The 20,374-nt window shown below is 50.1% G+C and overlaps 4 protein-coding genes across 4 annotated transcripts; 2 read left to right on the plus strand and 2 right to left on the minus strand.

The window, feature by feature from the left end:
• Positions 1-242: 242 nt before the first annotated feature.
• Positions 243-4,413, plus strand: N7446_007359 (uncharacterized protein; the record flags this gene model as incomplete). Its single annotated transcript, XM_058516104.1, has 2 exons — positions 243-674; positions 736-4,413. The coding sequence occupies 2 exons, from the start codon at positions 243-245 to the stop codon at positions 4,411-4,413; spliced, it is 4,110 nt and encodes a 1,369-aa protein (XP_058373282.1).
• A 636-nt stretch (positions 4,414-5,049) lies between these two features.
• On the minus strand, positions 5,050-6,667 carry N7446_007360 (uncharacterized protein; the record flags this gene model as incomplete). The annotated part of the gene is made up of 2 exons (XM_058516105.1): positions 6,409-6,667; positions 5,050-6,338 (listed from the first exon to the last, which is right to left on the minus strand). The coding sequence occupies exons 1-2, from the start codon at positions 6,632-6,634 to the stop codon at positions 5,050-5,052; spliced, it is 1,515 nt and encodes a 504-aa protein (XP_058373283.1). The 5' UTR covers positions 6,635-6,667.
• Positions 6,668-7,990: 1,323 nt separating this feature from the next.
• Positions 7,991-10,090, minus strand: N7446_007361 (OSTA/TMEM184 family protein; the record flags this gene model as incomplete). The annotated part of the gene is made up of 8 exons (XM_058516106.1): positions 7,991-8,120; positions 8,187-8,536; positions 8,589-8,642; positions 8,723-9,598; positions 9,651-9,738; positions 9,797-9,850; positions 9,903-9,920; positions 9,993-10,090. The coding sequence occupies 8 exons, from the start codon at positions 10,088-10,090 to the stop codon at positions 7,991-7,993; spliced, it is 1,668 nt and encodes a 555-aa protein (XP_058373284.1).
• Positions 10,091-10,358: 268 nt separating this feature from the next.
• Positions 10,359-20,114, plus strand: N7446_007362 (uncharacterized protein; the record flags this gene model as incomplete). Its single annotated transcript, XM_058516107.1, has 3 exons — positions 10,359-10,414; positions 10,462-10,497; positions 10,547-20,114. 3 exons carry the CDS (start codon positions 10,359-10,361, stop codon positions 20,112-20,114), a joined length of 9,660 nt encoding a protein of 3,219 aa, XP_058373285.1.
• Positions 20,115-20,374: the final 260 nt, after the last annotated feature.

Below are 20,374 nucleotides of genomic sequence, written 5' to 3' on the forward strand. Positions count from 1 at the left end.
GACTGGCAGTTGTGTGTAGTAGAACTACATCTCAACCCAATGATAGAGAAACAATTCAGGGACCCTTTCCAGTTCTTTGTGCAGCCAAGTCAAGTTCAAGTATCAATTGCTGCCTCAGGCAGACGTAGATCAGCGGAGCGCGTCAAATGGACTCCTGACTCCGTGTTCCCTTCTCTTTCAACATCAGCAAACACCACCGGCTATCGCTCAAGAGCTCACTGTGGCTCTTGAAACCATCCACGATGTCCGGGCAAGACATGATTGTAGGCTCGGTGGTCGAGTTGGCCAATGGACGACAAGCGACGGTGCGCTTCATCGGTACTACCCACTTTGCGGAAGGAGAATGGATAGGTCTTGAATTGGATGATGCGACCGGAAAGAATGATGGTGCAGTACAAGGAGAACGATACTTCAATTGCGAGCCAGGGTACGGCATGTTTGTTCGACCATCAATCGTCGGAAAGGTCATCCAACGACAACCTGTGCGGGAGAGTAAACAAACCGCCAAACCGGCTGCCAGCGCGGCCGGCAGCAAAGCGCCTCAAGCCGGACTCTCAGCTGGTTTGCGCAAACAACCTGGATTGCCTCCCACAGCAGTAAGGCGACAAAGCACCAGCACAAACTCTACTCCTACACCAGCGCCGAGGGGTGCTGCAGCTCGCCCATCTCTGAGAGTATGTCATGGCCCATAGTGGCTTGCAACATCCAGTTTGCTAACCAGTTGCATCGTTTTAGTCGCCCACGAAGTCCCCGACGAAACAACTAGGAGCCACTGCTTCTTCCCGCCCTTCAATCGGGACTACCCCTACTCCACGCACTTCTACTGTGGGAACGACCCGACCCCGAGGAACCACCACAGCCAGAAGCTCTATAGGTTCTTCTGCAGCACTAAATGCCACCAAAACTGCGCGACCGTCAGTATCTGGGCCAGCAGCCCGGACCTCACGGCCAAGCTCGCAAACTACGATACGCACAACAGGCCCTTCGGCGTCAAAGGTTACTACTACATCAAGGCAGGTTGGCGCCACAAAGGAATCCGATGGAAGAAACAGCCGTGCAGGTGGGCAATCCGGGAACACAACCGACCTTGAGTCACCTGGCACTGAAGGGGAGGCTGCGCCAAGTGGAGGACTGGCGCCCAAGACCTCTCGACAGTCGATGACTGCCACTCGTCCAGCGACCACACGCCCTGGAGCTCCGGTATCTACGTCGCAACGTCAAGTTTCGAATGCTGCAGTGAACCGAGAAATCGAGGAGCTCCAGCTGAAGCTTAATCAGATGGAGAAGAAACGGGTCGAGGATAGGGAGAAACTCAAGACCCTGGAACAAATTCGGACTGAACGCGATAAGTTCGAATCGATCATTCAGAAGCTGCAGGCCAAATATCAACCGCAGCAAATGGAGGTTACGGAACTTCGCAAAAAGCTCAAAGACACCGAGGCTCGCTTTGATGAATTAGATCGAATCCAGGCAGAGCATGAATCACTCATGGAAATGGCTGCCCTTGACCGCGAAATGGCGGAGGAGACAGCCGAGGCCTTCAAACACGAGTGTGAAGCACTTCGATCAAAGATGGAAGAGCTTAGTCTAGAGGTGGAGGTTCTCCGAGAGGAGAACGAAGAGTTTAGCCAGGTTACAAGTCCAGAGGAGAGATCCAGTCATGGATGGCTCCAGATGGAGAAAACCAATGAACGTCTTCGTGAAGCTCTCATCCGTTTGCGAGATATGACTCAACAGCAGGAATCAGACCTCAAGGCCCAGATCAAGGAACTGGAAGAGGACCTCGAGGAATACTCCGCTGTCAAATCTGATTATGAGGCGGCAAAAGAGAAGCTTTTGGTCCTAGAGACCAATGTGGAGGATCTCAAGCAGCAGCTGGAAACTGCGCTGGGCGCCGAAGAAATGATCGAAGAGCTGGCAGACAAGAACATGCGCTACCAGGAAGAGATTAACGAGCTCAAAGCTGCCATTGAGGATTTAGAATCTCTCAAGGAGATCAGTGATGAAATGGAGTACACCCATATCGAAACCGAGAAACAACTCCAGGAAGAGATTGACTACCGGGAAGGCGTTTTCGGCGAGCAATGCCGAAAACTTAACCAGCAGGACGAGGTCATTGAAGATCTTGAATACACGCTGTCTCGCTTCAGGGAGTTGGTGACGAACCTACAGACTGACTTGGAAGACATGCGGGCAACCCAACAGATCTCCGAGGCGGAGGCCACCGATCTCACCACACGGTCCCGGGCCATGATGGATCTAAATATGAAGTTGCAAGCTTCTGCATCGAAAGCTCAAACCAAATCTATCGACATGGAACTGAGCCGAATGGAGTCGGAGGAAGCCGCACAACAACTTTCGATGGTCAAATTGTATCTGCCAGAGTATTTCGACGGTGAAAGGAACTCTGTCCAGGCTTTACTCCGCTTCAAGCGTGTTGGATTCAAGGCCACTATTATCAGCAGCACCATTCGAGACCGGGGCTCAGAGAACTCGGCACTCTCAGCGCATGAAGAAGTTTTCAAGGCCCACGAGGTGCTGGAACATCTTATGTGGATCTCAAATGTATGTGATCGGTTTGTGAAATTCATTACCACCTGTTCTCCCGAACAATTCGGAAACATCAAGGTCGCAATGTTTGAAATGGAACCAGTCGAGCGCACGTTGAACTTCTGGATCGAGAACGCGAAGAAGAACGAAGTGAATCTTCCGAAGCTCGCAATGGAATTGCAGCGATCTATCGCTCTTATCGCGCACCTAGCAGAAACCCTTCTTCCTTCTAGCCTTGAGATCTTTGCCGATGAATTGTGTATGCGTGCCCACTTGTCTCAGTCATACCTTGACCATGCCGGCACTGCGATTGCGCGCCTCAAGCTCATCATCAAGGCTAAAATGGTTACCTCAGAAGAGGGCAGGGAGGAAGAATCGTTTGCTCTTAACAAACTGGATTCCTTTGTTTCTCAGGCTCGCGGGTGCAAGGTTGCGATGGGCAAAATCAGCCGGTCTCTTGACGATCTGCAGTCTAGGTCTCTTGCTCTTCCAAAGGAGGCGGATGAGCCCTTCAAGAATGCCGAAACCAGTACCAAGCAACTTTCAGAATTTACTCGGGCACTCGGTGAGAACATTGTCAGTCTTACTAGTGATGAAGGTCGCACGGAGGCTTTCAGCTTGGAGGAAATCCTGGATTGTTTGTCACAGGCTTCTGCATCGTTTGCTTCATCTTCCGAAACACCGGAAGAGAGCAATGACCCGGTTTCATTGCTGCTCAGCAAACTGCGTGACCTAAGCGGTCAATTTGAAGAGTTGGATCACATCTCGTCGGATTTGTCTCGCACAACCGAATTTGAGAGAGGCGCTAATCCTTGGATTGCTCGTGCCGAGGAGCTGAAGTCTAACAAAACAATCTCCCCGGACGCCGATGAAGAGATTCGTCGATTGAAGAATGAAATCCATGAGGCATCTGCTGCACTTGGTGTGAAAGACACCACCCTTGAAGAGCAATGCCTTAAGATCGAGCACCTTGAATCAAGGATGCGGGAAGCAAGCAAGAAGGCAGCTTTGGTTAAGGACCTGGAGGCTCGAATCGAGCAAATCCAGGAAGCAGAAAGCGAACTAGAGGAAACGATTGAAAGACAAAAGAAAGAGCTTCAAGCAGCCGAAACAGAGCGAAACGAGTACATGAACCGTCTCGAGCGCATGAAGCGCATGTCCGGTACAGTCGGCGTGAAAACGACAGGCGATGGCGTCGTAATCGACAGCGAGGCCTCACTGGCAGCAATGCAAGAAAACGAATCTCTCCGCGCCGAAGTAGAGAGCCTACAAGCAGCTGTGCGTTTCCTGCGCGAGGAGAACCGCCGCTCAAACATCCTCGACCCATACTCCGTCCAGCGTTCAACAGAAATGCACGCCTGGCTCGACATGCCCCTCACACGCGCCAACCCCACACCAGAAGAAGAAAAGATCCGACGCACCGCCCTCGAAAGCAGAGATGTAATGTCCCATCTCCTGAAGCTAACCAAGGAGTCACACGTCCCCGATCTCAAATCCACAATGACTCGCCCGGCCAGCGGCGACGACAGCACCGCCAACCGCACCGCATGGCGTCCATCCAAGACTCGTCTTCGATACCAGGTTCTCCAGCAACGCGAGAACTTCGAGCACTGGGCTGAATGGCGTGATGAGATCGTCAACCACGAGCGTGAGCAGGACCGTCTGGCTGCCGCTAAGCAGGAACGCGCAATGCGCGATCGTGTTTCTAAACATGCTCATAAGGGCTCTGTTGAATTCCCTCAGGGCTTGGGTCATGGTATGATGGGTCGAGCGTGGCAGATTCTGGGGATGCAGAAGCACCGCAAGAATGCCTCTATTAGTTCTCCTGCTCCGGATGGAGTGGAGATTGTATCTACGGATTGAAATATTGCTTTTTTATTGAGCGAAAGCATGGGCGTGAGTGTGACTGAGCCTGGTTGCTTTGGTTACCTTATTGCTGTAGTACATACTTTTCATCTTTTTTTGTTTTCTTGTGCCCTATTTTGTCTGGATGCTATATTGTTCTTCTTTGAGATACCCGCATATAGCTACCATTGGACTTTGTGTACAATTAACGTTGACTGCTACTTGATGGGGACTGGACATCTCAGTTGGGAATCGGGTTTACCTTGTTCTTGACAGTCTTATCTCTATAGTTTAATTTTAAGATATTTCCTCTTACTGGATAATGTTACCTAAGATAGATCTCTATTAGACCGTACGCTACATTGGATTTTCGAAGTTGACATAGAAGCAGCCTTTCGGGGTTGTATTTAGTACTTCCTAAGCGAGTAAACACTCGTAGACATTATCCCTCGAAAAGCAAGCAAATAAACCAACCAGAATCGACAGGGGGTATTCCAACCTAACCCAAATATCCAATAAGATCAAAAAGCACATTGCTATAGAAAAAGAAATAGAAAGAGAGACAGAGGGAAACAAAGATTATCAAAATCCAAATTACCCCGAAAAGATATAGTCAGTCAGACTTCGAAGACTTTGAACCCCCCTTCAAAGAATTCAAAAAGCCAATCCAATACCGGTCTCGCGGTATCGCGTATGTTCATCGTCGTGGTAAACAGAGAAAGGAAGATCCTGCCGCTGATGCTCCAATATAGTTGGGTGACAGATCCCAGCTTCCAGACCCTTGTCCGTTGTCGCTGAAGGGCCTTGGAATGAAGTGCGAGGTGTTATAGCATTAGAGAAGACACTGGAGATGGAGCTGTTGTTCCGGGCTCTTGCGCCACCCCCGGTGATGGTGGTGGTTGTGGATGCGACGGTCGTGCCGCTCAGTGTGCGGGTTCGTTCCCAGGTAAAGTCGGACTCCCCGGGTGGGGGGATTTGCTTGGGGGAAGGAGTGGACTCGGTGGATGTAGGGTGCATCCATTGAGTAACGCGGTTTGAAAGAGAGGGATACTCTATGATTCTGCTTTTGGTTTCTGGGAATGGCATGGAGGGTCGACGGAGTGATGAGATTGGAGATGGTGTTGTTTGCGAGCTGGCTGTTGAAAGTGAGTCTTTGAATATTGAAGAGTACTTTGATGGTGATGTCTCCGCTGATCCTGCGGGTAATCCCTTGAAGGCATTGGGTGTTTGCGATGCTTTCGCCCAGGGCTCGCTGTCGTCTCCTTGGCTGGGCCATGGGTTGTTCAGCGTCAAGCCGTTGCCTTCGGATATAGATCCGCCGTGGAGGGGAGATGACGCCTGCGCCTCCTTGAAAGAGATCTCGACAGGGGTCACCGTCGAGAAGTGAGGGATCAGAGCACTGGTGATGCGAATCGGCTGTTCGGCGAGCAACGGCTCTAGGTTTCCAAGTGAGCGACGTTTCTTAGACTCAATTGGCTTGCGAGATACCACGAAGGCCGTTTGGCAGCGTCGATCTCGTACACCGGTCGATACTGTTAAGGCACGCGGGGGTGCCGGCAGTGTCTTGCGATGACCATCGTTAAGCTGGAAGGATTCGAACGAAGGTAGGTCCGATAATCGATTACCTGATCGATGTATACGGAGCTCTAAAGGTTGATATGCTGTCGACCGAGAGGGCTGGAAGGACTGCACTCTGCGAAAGTCCGAAGGCGCGCTGATCTTTAAAGGCGCCTTCAACGGCGTCGATTGTCTCTTCATGGACATGCTCGCGCGAGTAGAGGCTCGTGAAGCTAAGTGCCTGCCTTCATTGATCCACGACGACAACGAGTTCCGATGCTGATGTCCGGGTATGGTTGGGCTGGGGAGGTCATCGTATACCACCAGTTTCATGGGAGGAACTAGATGCGGTTGAGTATGGCATACTGTCATATCCCGTTCGACGCCTGGAAAATGTCAATGAGTACTCCATATGCAAGTATACAACGACATTGACGAAGTTCGTAGCACACATACCACGCCCTTCAGTCTGATTACCCTGACAATCATCGTTAGGGACCAAACATGACAAGCAAGATCGCATCCAACCAGTGAATAGCGAGCCAGCTTGCTCCAAACCCAACGTCATGGCGGCCAGCGCTTCGTTAATCCATGGCCTTCCAGGCAAAAATAAGCACACAGACACAGACAGAACAGAAGAAAGACAAAAAAGAGACCCCCACCTTGGGGGACGGGCCTTCATGTACGGCCCTGTCAGGCTGATGATCGCCTTACCGAACTCGACCAGGTACACACCATAGCGCCACTAGGGACATGGGCCTAATCCCAGGAAAGAAAGACATCCTGGCGCCAACATTCTTAGCTCCAACGATCGTCGCCCGTGGAGTTGGTTGTGAGGTTGCCATTCGTTGATGCGCGGTGGAGTTGTCACATTTGCTTATCACTCTATACTTAGGGTGATGAGATTTGGGCGCTTACGGAAATTGCCCTCGTTCATCTTGATTTTGCTACTCTCAAAATAATTTCTGAACATCCGAATGGAATTTGAAGCCTTTCCTCTTCTTATTGCACTCATTTGTGATGCTCTCCAGGCTCCAGTGTGGTAGTCTGGACGCCTATCTATTCAATCATGGCTGGGGACTATTTAACTTACCAACTTCCTGTTCTTTCAACCACTATGCTAAGTCAGATATTGGTCGTCTCTGTTAGCCATGGACACATCACAGCATTCCGTCGCAGACGCAGATGAAGCCATGCGTTTCGCCGAATCTTGATTCCGCACCAAAACGGTGGCCTCAAATCGGCAGTTTCTCCAGGACCGAATCGATGAGCTAACGAAGCAATGGACCTTGCCGACGAAGAAAAGTTGGACGGGATAAATTTCTATATGCATTACTTGGATGATCAAGGCACAGCTCAATAGGCCGATGTCAAAAATATTTCTTTCCGTATATAGACGGTGTTGAGCCAGCATTACTCGTGACGGACGAGTGGCGCCAAGTGGTTCTAGAGACCTTGGAGACTTTCAGCAACGATATGGCCTTTTGAGATCAAGACACAGAAGAGGATTTTCATATGCAAATGTCTTGAAATCTAGGCTACTTTATCGAGTACCCCGATGGTGTCCATGATCCGGATTCCGCATGTCGGGCGTCCCTCCTTTCCACCCAATGCTTAACGATTGGGTACCGGAGAGAGGATTCTATACCCTCAGAGCCAGCTCCTGATATATGCAAGTCCTAAAAAGTGCTGAGGCATTGTTTAGAGGAATTCCTATGCACTACAGTGTTTGTTGGTGGCACTATCAATGAAGACAGCGGCGAAGGTCGGTTTCCAACAAGGTGTATGGCATGGCGAATGGCACAGCAGCTGGATGAAACATATGGACCTAGACAAGGTTCGGAAGGACATATTGGTGGCCGAAGTTGATGATGAGAACAAACCTGCTTCATATTTCACCATCTACGGGGCTTAACCACTAATATAGCTCAAATGGGAACGGGAAATTCAGTTTGTGAAGATGTATATGTACGTTAGAGGTCTATACCAGACCCAAATTAGAGATATTCCAGAAATCATAGAAAAGGACCACACGACCCTATTTGTCCCAGACATTGTCTTGCTCCAATCCATCATAGGCCCATGCCTTAGACCGATCTTCACGGTCGTAGTTAGACTCTGCTGGGTCCGTTTCAGCTTCTTCTTCGATTGGCTCTCCTGAGGGTCGTCTGGAAATTGAGACCAGGGGTTAGCACGTGTTATTCTTCATCTCTCAGCTAATGGTTTAAACTTACGAATATCGCCGTGTTTCAGGTTCAGCATACGCTGAACCAAGCTCCCGCTGTACCTGAGCTCGGTCTTCCTCCTCAGCCTCTCGATTCTCCACCACAAGGTCCACCAGCTGGCTCTGTCGCGTGTTCGTGCTTGTGGAGCTGGCGTTGCGCTGCAAGGGACCAGGGGTACTCGAGCTTACGCCCGAATTAGGTTTTGGCTGTGGGCTTCGCCCGCTCTCGCCGTCTGACGCCCGGCCCTTTCTGTGCCTGCGGGCCTTTTTGACATGCCCACCTCGGTTTGAATCTTGATAGCTCCTTGACGGCGGTAACCGCTGGTCCCTTGGCACCTCGTTGGCGGTAATCACCGGGTACTATTGTCGGTCAGAATCTCAATCATGAATGGGCTATATGGCGCGAACTTACATTCCAGTCTCCAAACTCCAGCGCCCGAGCGTTCAGGAACAAGTGTTCGTCCTCCTCATCCATTGATGTTTCAATTTCACTGAAAGATCGGAATCTTTCCCTCGAGCTTTGACTGCTTCTGTTTCCACGCTCACTGGGTTCAGCGGCAAGCAGAGGCGTGCGACTGTTGATTTCCCCGGTTTGGGAATCCAGTATTTCGACTTGCCTCCTCGCTCGTATCTCATGCCGTCCATGACTCGCTTTACCCGTGATCCCGATTCCGCATGCGGGATGATGTTATCACCCGAGTCAAAGAGTCGGTATTCATAATTCTCACCGCGGAGGGTCATCTTAGTGTCCTCAACCAGATCCAGAACGCCGAATGAGTCGCGCAACGCAAATTTCACAGGCAAACGCGCAGCCGAAATGGTGGGGTCCGCATAGTCGTGCCACGAGAATGCATACCAATGGGCAATAGCAAAGAACGGCATCTCAAAACAGATGAGACTGTCCTGAATTGCAGCTGCAAGGTTGTCTGGAGTATACCCAGCAACGCTGCCCAGTGCACCCAGCCACTGCAGAATCGACAAGAAAAATCCTTGCCAATACGACGCAAAGATGATGAGTTTGACGCAGAGGAATTTGGGGACCGGGCGGAACGGCATCAGGTCATCGTGCAGACAGACCCAAAACATGGCAAGGGAGTAGAGACTAATTGTGACGCTGGCATTGTACACAATGCCTGTCCAGAGATACCCCGAGCCTAAACCGATGTAGCCCTCTTGGTATGTGTCCGTCGCCTTCATCACGACGGAGACAATAGCTAGAATGGGCTTCAGCCAGGCATATTGCAGGATACCGCGTTTGACAGCGAGGAAGGTGTGGGGATCGGAGACGTCGATCTTTGGGAGGAAGTGGTTGAGAGGCCAGGCATGTGAGATAGGAGGGCGGCCATGTGCCATGATGATCAAGGCACGTTCGCCCCCGAGGAAGTTGATAAGGAGCTGGAAGAAGGTATAGATGGTGAATGCCTGAAAGCCACCAGTTAATATGAGCTTCCCCAACGATTCGGATACGAGTTACCTCATAGATGTCACGAATAGGATCGAGGAATTGGGCTGCCTTGAGCGACACAATACTCGTCCATGATGATGCCGCGTAAATCGGAACCCTAAGCGTTATCAGCATTGTTGTGTCCCCCTAAGCTGAATGTCCAAGCCAGTACTAACATCAACAATATGCGTACCACATAGCGCTGGAGGAGTGGTTTCCGGTAGTTTTTGCTGTATATATTGTGAGCATGGAGTCGTGTGACAGGGTGGTAGAAACTCGTACGTTTGGAACCAGATGGACCTGCGAGTTGATATCAAAGGTCAGCTTGAAAGTCTATAATGATAGCTCTCGTTAGATTGCTGGAGAACTCACACAAAGGACAACAGCGAGGAGACCAAAGCCGAGACACCTGCGACGATAATGATCGCGCGTGCCAGGCTGGAGCCTGTTCCTCCACCGGCGGCAGTCATGATGTAAATTCGAGACAAACACGAATCTATAGCCGTGTACTGCCAACGCGGATATATTTCATTCCGCGGAGGAGGGGCAGAACATGGTGGTCAACAGGGAGGGAGAAGTTGGAGAAAGGTTGGGTTTGGAAGGAGGAGGGATGACGATCTTCGCGTTGACACCGCCCGACGCATCTTCACTTTGCGACATTCAGAACACAGCCATTTTGGATGGCGATGATTTGATTTGGGCTTATTCGCGCCTATTGCGCGTCCATGGCGGAGAGACATGGCCAGTACAAGCTTGACGTCGGCCTTTCTGACGCCGGATCCGAGCTTCAATTGGTGCGTCGGACTTGCTGCGAGGATGGCTAGTATACTGATTGACTTAGGTTCTTCTTGCTTGAACTGATTGTGTCTTGCATTCTGTGAGTTTCCGCACTTCATTTGGCTGGACAATACTGATAGTTCCCATAGTGTGTTGTTCTTCCTGCTCTACTTCAACCGGCTCTTCGCGACTCTCCTTTCCTACGCCATTCGAGCATACACCTGGCACTACTACCGAGCATATGTCGACATCAACGCGCTTCAAATCTCTTTACTCGGCGGTCGAATTTTCTTCAAGGGCATTCGATACCACGGTGTGAACGAGACAATCTTTATCCATGGAGGATTCATAACTTGGCGTTATTGGACGCGCACGGTGGAGCGAAACGATTTGACGGGAATTCGACGCAAAACTGGCCTTCATAATGCCACAGGAAAGGGACATGGATGCTCCGCGCCAGATGGGGTTGAAGATGACAGTCTTGGAGAGCAAGGTGGCAGAGGAAAGACAACCGAGCTACCCTGTCGGATAACAATCAAAGCCTACGGTCTTGAGTGGTTTGTCTACAATCGGACTCCGGCATATGAGAGTATTCTCGCTGGATTTGGTTACTCGCCCAAGAATGTTGACCTGAACAATCATTCAGCACCCCCAGGATCTCGCGCGACGGCGGAAGACCGAAGCACCGGAAATGGTTTTGATTTCCAACAGGCGCCTGATCACGAATCTACCTTGAAATCTATGTCGGAGCGCAGCATGGGTGAGAGGGAAGGGAGCTCTCAGAGGACAGCTATGCGCGAGTCAGAACTATCGGACCAAGTGTCCAACATGCTTCAACTCTTGCCAGTCAAGCTGGATTGCAAGAAGGGTGCCATCGTACTTGGTAACGAACATACTCGCTCTGTTTTGACCACGACGTTCGACGCTGCAACGGGTACCATTGATGCTTGCAATTCGGGTCCGCTTGATCTATACCGGCAACTATTTTCATTTAAGCTTAACCACCCTGTGGTTCAGATGCGGCCGAACCCCGATTTCAAACAAAACCAATCTGCAACTGCAAAAGCTGTAGGTGCTGTGCATGAGGATGAGCCCAAATCAAAGAAGAAACGACAAAACATCTTCAACTATCAATTCCAAAGGCGCAAGGTGTGGCACAGCATCCGTGACCTTGTTCCTTATTTCCAAACTTCTGTCGAATCGTTCCATGCCAACAGCAGAAATGCTGACAGCATGCCAAGAAGCCAGGCGGAGTTCCCTGAAGTTCGTTGGACTGGTCTTTCGCGGTATCTGGACGAAGCCGATGAAGACGATCACGAGAAATGGAGCTCGGTGGAATATGCCCGATTTTCCACCATTTTGGACAGCTCTAGTCTGACTATAACGTACTTTTGGGATATTCCTGGGCGAGTCAGCCATCAACGCCCAACGTCCGTTGAACATTCACATCCAGATCCAGTGCAGGGAAATATCAACTCGGCCTTTCCTCCTGAATGGGGAATTGATATTAAGATTGATGGAGGCACTCTGAACTACGGCCCATGGGCTGACAGAGAGCGGGTTGGCTTGCAAAATGTCTTCTTCCCGAACTTTTACCGCAGCGCCGAACCGGCAGAGCAATTGGCACCTGGTGTTCTGCGGCAAAGCACATGCTTCATTTTGCGCATTGAAATCAACGAAGAGTTGACCCTGCGAATCCCTACTCGAGAGCAGTCCAAGGATTGGCAATGGAAGGGTCGTGCTGATGCCATTGGAGGTGCGTCAAGGATTAAGAAGCCAAATGATAGAAAGAAACCACGAGCAAAGGAGGGCGAAAAGGGTCACATTGGACCTGAAATTCGCCCGTTTGGGTGGCTTTCCCTCTCCGTTGCTGCCGATTCTACTATCAAATACACCATGGATATGGTGGCCTCAAGCCTAGGATTTCGGAATGAACTGTCTCTTGACTTTCGAGAGTCAAAACTTTCATCCAGTATCAACCATGGCTTGCTTTGGCAATGTCCCCGACAGTTGGTCACCTGTGATCTATCCAACCCACTTTCCTGGAACAGCCTCCGCTCTTGGAAGTTCACCGTTGAGAGCCAGGATCTGCAGCTCTTTCTTCTCCGTGACCACATTTTCCTTCTTACGGATCTCGTGAGCGATTGGGCATCGGGTCCTCCTTCGGATTACTACGCATTTGTTCCTTTCATCTACAACCTCGATCTCAATTTTACTGGCTTCCAGCTTTACATCAACGTGAATGACCGAAACATCATCAGCAATCCTTCAGATCTGGAAGATAATCGATTCATTGTCATCAAGGGCAAACGTCTGACGTCCAGTGTCATGATACCATTGAACAAGTACCAACCCGAGCAAACTGCAATTGAGTTCAGGGTCAACCTCGAAGACGGTGGTGTGGACTACGTGACTCCCTTATGGGACACTTTACACGAGTTTCTACCCCAAAGGTCTATGGCTACCCTTCAAAGCCTGTTCATTGACGGCTCCTACAACTACTTCTCGTCGACTTCACACGAATTGACTGACACCTTGGTGCTCAACCTCGACGGAAAGTCACCTCGGCTGTATCTTTTTGGATTTTTGATCAAGAGCTTCATGACAATCAGAGAGAATTACTTTGGCGAAGAAATGCATTTCAAGACATTGGAAGAATACCAAGAGCTGATCTACGCCGATGAAACTCCATCGAATCCCACAGGAATTAATCCAAACCGAAAGTCAAATGATATGGACATCCTCGTTCGTGTCATAGTCCACAGCCCATGTGCTTTGCTTCCTGTGAACATCTATGACACTTCAAAATGCACTGGACTTAGCGCAGCGTCCCTTGAGGTCGATCTACGATTCACAAATTACTACATGGATTTGCAATTTTCTATCAGTCCGCTGAAACTTGATTTGCATTCCATACATTCCGATGACTCTTCGACCGTTTCTGGCACTCAACTATTTATCGATGGTGTCTCGGTCTATGGCCACCGTTTGTTTGGTTTGCCGCCCCTTGAACCAACCTACGTCTGTAATTGGGATTTTGACGTTGGTAAAATCGTTGGAGAATGCTCTACGGAATTCCTGGCTTGCCTGGGATCGTCATTGAAGAGCTTCGATTTCTCTTTTGATAACGAGGAGAATGCTTTGCCAACACTGTTTCCCGAAGTTCTCTACGATGTGACCTTCTTGAGAGCTAAGATTGATGCAATCCACATTTCCGTACTGCTGGATCAAGTAGCTGTCATTCTGAGCACACAGCCACTGAATGTGAATTTCAATGATTTGGCGAACACCAAGTTTTCGAAACGCCTGAATCTCCTCGTCCCAGATATCTCAATTGCCGCCATCGATCGTGGCCATGCCACTCAATCTAATGTATCGACAAGAGCAACAGTGGCTCCCATAGGTCTTCTTCAAACGACTATCGGATTGAATATGGCATTGCGCAAATCTGATATTGCAGAACGTCGACGGCTTCAGCAAGAACATATAAAAATTCATGACCAACGAACTCACAGAGCGCAATGGCTACTTTCTGATTGGGAAGAGACTGGCCCGGCCTCAACCATTCCTGACGACGACGTGTTCCCTCCAACAATGGCTATACCTTCCATGCCCGAGCCTATTCATAATAGGGCTCGCTCGCTCAATGCGCCGTCCTACCTGGGAGTTTCAGGATCCGGTCCTAATAAAAGTGCCAAGAGTTTCCTTGTTGAGTCAGAAGTATCAAGCCTCAACAGTGTCAGAATGCACACCGTACATAGCCTCGGAGCAGCTTCAGATCCGGACTCTAACCCACGACCTTTTCCGCCTGCACGGGAAGCGAGCTGGGCCTCACATACCAGCCGATCAAGAGAGGGAACACAGCCTGGTACCCGGGGAACTACAATTTCCTCCTCTGCTGCAAGAGATGCGAACCCGTGGATCATGCCGCACTTCTCATACCACAAAATTCAGTTGGATACATCGGAGCTTCCTTTGCCGTTCGTGAATGACGATAATACCTCAACGATTGACGACCCTGCTGTAAATCCAAAGTCCGTGTTCCTCAGTTTTGATGATGATAAAACGACATACACCAACCTCGCATGCGACCTCCCGCTTGGTGTCCGAGGCTTTTGCACACCGGAGTTCCTTCTGAGTCTAGCTGCCTTGCTGGATGGGTTGGAACCAAAACACCCTGTTAGAATTATTGACTCTCTTCAGAAAGACGTGATATCAGACATTGTTGGCTATGACAAAGCTATGAATCAACCGAAGAACTCCACAGCTGTTTCCCTACGTGTTCCTGCCATACAACTGCGCCTTGTGGATCTATCGGAGTCTCCCAACAACAAGAATATTGAGTTCCGAGATGAGTATAGCATCGAGCTTCGTCATCTGCGGACTGAGCTCAGGAAAAACGTGCACCGTCAAAAGGGAGATTTGCTTGAAGGCCTTAAGCAAGATGTCACTGTCCATGCAGCGGCTGATCACCTCTCGATTGCCGTCGAGGGCAGTCGAGCGGATGCTTTTCATGAGAAAGCTGAATTCAGTTCCCACTTAGAATACCTGAACTTTTGGTTGGTGACTACGCCCGATGTTCGCTCTAACCTCCAGATGCGAACATTCAATACAATCACATCAGCGAAGTCCGTGGAGCGTTTAGCGTTCCTCGTTCGTCGAGCCACAACGATGTTTGATTCTGTTGCCTCCTCTTTCCAGCAAGTTTCAACATCCAGCAAAATCCGTCTACAATACCTCATCTATTCTCTGACTCAATCGGCCGTTGGCATACCGGACCCCATCTTTCTCGCTCGCATCTCCTACGTTCTCAGAGTTGCTTCGACGCATTTGCGACAGCATGACTCGTGGAAAATTATTTCTCGTATCCGCAACATCTACAAACGCTTGCCTATTAATCGCAAGCGTGAATTGGAGCAGAATTTCTCGAGTGGCAACGTTTCTTTGCCAGCGAATGCCAAGTCAACAGTTTTATCTGGCTTCGATCACTGGCGAGCTTGGGATCTGGCCCACGTTGCGAAAAGCTATGTCATGCGCCGGGTCTGGCCACACTGTGAACCTCAACGAGAAGCCGCGGAGCCTTTAATGTTCCTCTCATCCACAATCAAGACCTTCAGATTTTCTATGGACCCTGGCCCAAGAGAAAGCGATTTCATCATCGAGAACCTGTCAACCCTCGCGTCCCTCGTTCCGGATAAGGTTGTTCGCGAGGGCAACGAGGAGAGACACAAGAAAATCATCACTTTACAGTCTTACTGTGGCTCTGCGGCTCTGAGGCTGCGATGGGAGATATTAGATCTTGTTGAGGGTGTGATCAAGGTGATGTCAAATATCACACTCGAGTCTGCACAGGCTCATAAACCCTGTGACTCCCCTCGAGATGAGAAACCGACCGAACTTCAACTCATGTTCGGCACTGATTTCGGATCCGTTACACTCGACGGCATTAATGTTAAGCTCGCTTTGATATCCAAAGCACTCCGAGGGTCAATCGTCCATAGGTCTCATGGTGTAGTCCAGACAAAGCAAGAAGATCTCACCCTGCTGTTCAGTGCTGAAGCATGCTCTTCCGAGCTCCAAAGTCAGTCCACAACTTTGATGCTGTCAGGAATCGCCGATCCCTACATGTACTTTTCTCTCACCTCGGAAGAAAACGAAACCGAGTGCAAACGAGGCTGGAAGGTCGCTGCCTCCTGCAGGAAACTTCGATATGACATGAAAGAAGATCCACTCAGCCTAGTACACACAGCAGATAGACTTATCGCCGACGAAGTCAGGTACATCCGACAATTAATGAATAGCGTCAAACTCCCGAACAAGTCGCAACCCGACGAGATTTTGGTGCCAAACAAGCCAGTTCATGATACCTTCCATGTGGCACTGTTCTTGGAAGATTACCGATTGAACTTTAGTCTGCTGCCATCCTTGGCTTACCTTGTTTCAGGCGACGTTGCTCGTATGTCGGTGATGCCCACAGAAGCCTCAAAGGTTGAGGTTGACTTCGATGTGAAAAAGAACACTCATATGTTCTTGTCAGGTGAAGGGGACAGATTCTATGCTCTGTCGATTATGGAAATTCCTCCAGTCAACGGCCGAGTGCTTGCAAACCTCTTGTCTGGCCGTAAGGAAGTGGAGGTTGATGTCACCATTGAACTTATTCGCCTGGAAGCCAGCGCCGTGCGCAGTCTCTTGGCTGTCTTGACAGGACCGGATGTTTCCCACTTGATCTCGGATCTCAAGCAGAATGTGGACGTTCTCCAATCACACTTGGAAGATGTACTTGCGTTGCAGAAGTCATCACCAGAGCCCGAGCCCAAGCCAGTGTCCGATGGCCAAGAGGTCCTTTACAAGTGTCGTCTCACATTGGCTGGATTTGAGATCCATGCTTCTGCACCTGGCCTGAATAGCAAGGAGTACTCTGCGGAAATGATCTTCAGCCTTGGTATGATGCGGATGCGACTCCAAAACGGCCTAGACAGAGGCTACGCCATGGAGTATCCTGAATTCAACATTGACGCATCTCAAATAAACTTTGAACTACGCAGACAGGAGAAGTCTAAGAGCCTCCCGTATGGTGGCTTCTCTGCTGGAGTGAAACTGCAGGGAACATCCGCAGTCCGCGAAAATGGTGAAGTCACAAGATCCTACCACTTTACTAGTGACCGATTCGATATCGAACTATTTGCTGAGACAGCAGCCCTCGTTGTCGACATTGCCGTCTATACCCAAGAGCGCATTAAGACGCTAGACCTTTCCCATGAAGTCAAGCGTCTTAGGAAACTGAGACATCGTGGTCACGACACGAAAGATGGGAGTGCTGTTGCCCCCGAGATCCATGTCAACGATGATTCCACCCCGGAGACCTTCCTCAATTCTCTTTACTCCCTTCAATTCCAGCATATTCAGGTTGCTTGGAACATGGCAACGACGTACAGCAAATCCGGCCGAAACCCAGAGGACTTGGTCTTCTCAATCCAGCAAGTTGAATTGTCGAACAAGAAGAAGAATGCAGCCAAACTTCGGATTGAAAACATGCAACTTCAGATGGTCCCATATGGAGCAGACAGGGGAAAGCGGTCGCTCAATTCTGCGCTTATGCCCGAACTAGTTTTCAACGTGGCGTACTCATCCAAAGGAAAAGAGTTGTGGCTTGCTTTCCAGGCAGCTGGTAAATCCCTTGATATCCGTGCGACATCGGAGTTTATCATCCCGGCCAGCATGTTGCGAGACTCGATTGCTACAGCAAGCGAGGCACTTCGGGAAGGGAAGACTGTCTGGGCAGCCAGAGCATCGTCCCCCGACAACAACGATACCAACAAAGACCGCAACCTTTTCGGCAAGAGAAGATTGCGGTCTCTTCTCATTGATGTTGACTTTGCCGGTGCTACTGTTACACTTCAAGGCAAGCTTGGCCATGATCACCAAACATTGCTCGCGGCCACATGGAAAGGCAGCCGGCTCTCCGATGCGAAATATGGCCAATATGTCCAAGGTGATACGGCAACCACTGCAACACTCCAGGCGCCCGGAGTGGCTCTGAAGGTTCAATTTGAGGATAATGGTACCGATGATCCAGTACTCAATGCTGAGTTAAAGGTTGACCCCTCTACAAACACATTATATCCTACTCTTGTCCCCTTAGTCAAACAAATGACTGCCACGGTGAAGGAGATTATGGGAGACCAGCAGTGTCAGCAGAGCCAGCCTCGTAGGGCATCTACAACCGCGAAGTTGCAGCCACAGAAGTTGATGCAAGATGCACCATTCGATGCTGAGGACCCAACCAGCATTCTTGGCCGATGCAGGGTGAATCTAGGATTACTATTCTGCAAGCAGGAGTTCAGTTTGAGTTGTCAACCCATCGCAAGGGTAGCAGCCACCGCACGGTTTGAGAGTGTCTACGTGACCGTTAATACGGTCCTGTCAGAAGAGCAGGGTCGATTCCTTGCTCTGTCGTTGGCATTCAATAGCCTGTCCGCTTCTGTGAAACATGTCTACTCCAATGAATCAACGGCAAGCTTTGAAGTCAAGTCAATGGTGTTGTCGTTGATGAACAGCAAGCATCTTGGCCGGATGAGCGGAATGTCAGCTATCTTGCGAGTGAGCCCAATGAAGGTCGCGGTCAACGCCAAACAGGTCCATGATTCTCTCCTCTTCCAAGAGATCTGGCTTCCGTCCAATGATGAACCTGCCTCAAATCCAACTCCCCAGCCGGAGTCGTCCGAAGCGCAGCCTTACATCGTGCAGCGATATCAGCAGGTTGCTTCGGCATCGGCATTCCCCTGGAACACCACCATCGCGATTGAAAAGGTCGAAATCCAACTGGACCTTGGCTCGACTTTGGGCAAGGCACAGTTCGGTATCAAGGACCTGTGGGTGTCTACTAGCAAGACATCTGACAATGAGCAGAACATGTGTGTCAATTTCGGCTCTGTTGCGATCGAGAGCAAGGGCCGCATGAGTGGAGTTGTCGAACTCGGAAACCTTAAAGTACATACCTCAATCGAATGGCCTGAAGTATCTGGAGAACCTGGACAAACACCGTTGATCCAAGCTTCGCTTGCCTTCCGTCACCTCCAAGCGAAGGTCTCCTTCGACTACCAGCCCTTCCTGGTGGCCCACATTGCCAGGTTCAACTTCTTGATGTACAACGTCCGAGATACATCCGGCGAACAGAGCCAACGCCTTTTCAGTATTCTGGAAGGAGACAAACTCCAACTGTTCTGCACGTCTCTAACGGCATCACAAGCCCTAGCTCTCTTCCAAGCCTGGCAACGCTTAATCCAAGACGTCCAAGCAGCCTACAAAGCATCCCTACGCGACGTGGAACGTTACCTCCGCCGAAAATCATCCGTTCTAACCGAACGCCCGGATATCGGCGCCAAGGACCTAGCAAAGCAACCCGACGACCAGCCAGAGAAAGCACCAATATCCCTACACACGGGCGTGGTAGTCAACATCCGCCACGTCAACGTCGGAGCCTTCCCGAGCACCTTCTTCGACAACCAAATCTTCAAGGTAGAAGCCTACGACGCCGAAGCCCGATTTGCCGTTTCCCTCGAAGCAGGCAAGATCCACAGTGCCCTAGGCTTAACACTAGGCCAACTTCGCGTCGCCCTATCCGGTATCACACGACCAACTTCCGCACAGCTAGACGAACTCTCTGTCGACGAAATCGCCGAACGAGCCGCCGCCTCTCGAGGCGGAACAATCCTCAAAGTACCCCGTCTCGTCGCCAGCATGGAAACCTGGCAAGCACCCGGAACCCACGAGATTGAATACATCTTCCGCAGCACATTCGAAGGCAAAGTCGATGTTGGCTGGAATTACTCTCGCATCAGTTTTATCCGGGATATGTGGGAAACGCATTCGCGCGCGCTCGCTTCAAGACTTGGGAAGCCACTGCCTCCCTCTGCTGTGCGCATTACTGGTGGGCCTGGTAGCAGTGCCGAGGGCGGTGGTGCTAGCTCTGAGCAGCAGGAGAAGATCACAGCTGTTGTTAATGTGCCGCAGTCCAAGTATACTTATACTGCGCTTGAGCCGCCTGTTATTGAGACGCCGCAGTTAAGGGATATGGGTGAGGCTACGCCGCCTTTGGAGTGGATTGGGTTGCAGAGGGATAAGCTGCCGAATGTTACGCATCAGATTATCATTGTTACTTTGTTGGAGATTGCGAAGGAGGTTGAGGATGCTTATGGGAAGATTCTGGGGGCTTGATTTCTTTTTGGTTTACTGGTCTTCGTGACAGTCGTTGTCCTTGCGGCTTTGGTTTTTTTTATCTTGTATTATTACTTCCTGTCGGTCTGCGTTGCCTGATACCAATTTTATTTTGTACATTTGCATTACATTACATCAATGAATCATAAAAGTCCTTTTCTTTTGCATCATGGTCGAAGATCAGAGATTTGTAGGAAATCCGTAGCTATGAAATGCCAATATACCGAAAAGTGAAATATATTCTTAAAATATCATTAAAG

This window comes from Penicillium canescens (genome assembly GCF_028828765.1).
Source record: "Penicillium canescens strain IBT 15451 chromosome Unknown utg000004l_segment0_segment0, whole genome shotgun sequence".
Classification (NCBI taxonomy): Eukaryota; Fungi; Ascomycota; class Eurotiomycetes; order Eurotiales; family Aspergillaceae; genus Penicillium; species Penicillium canescens.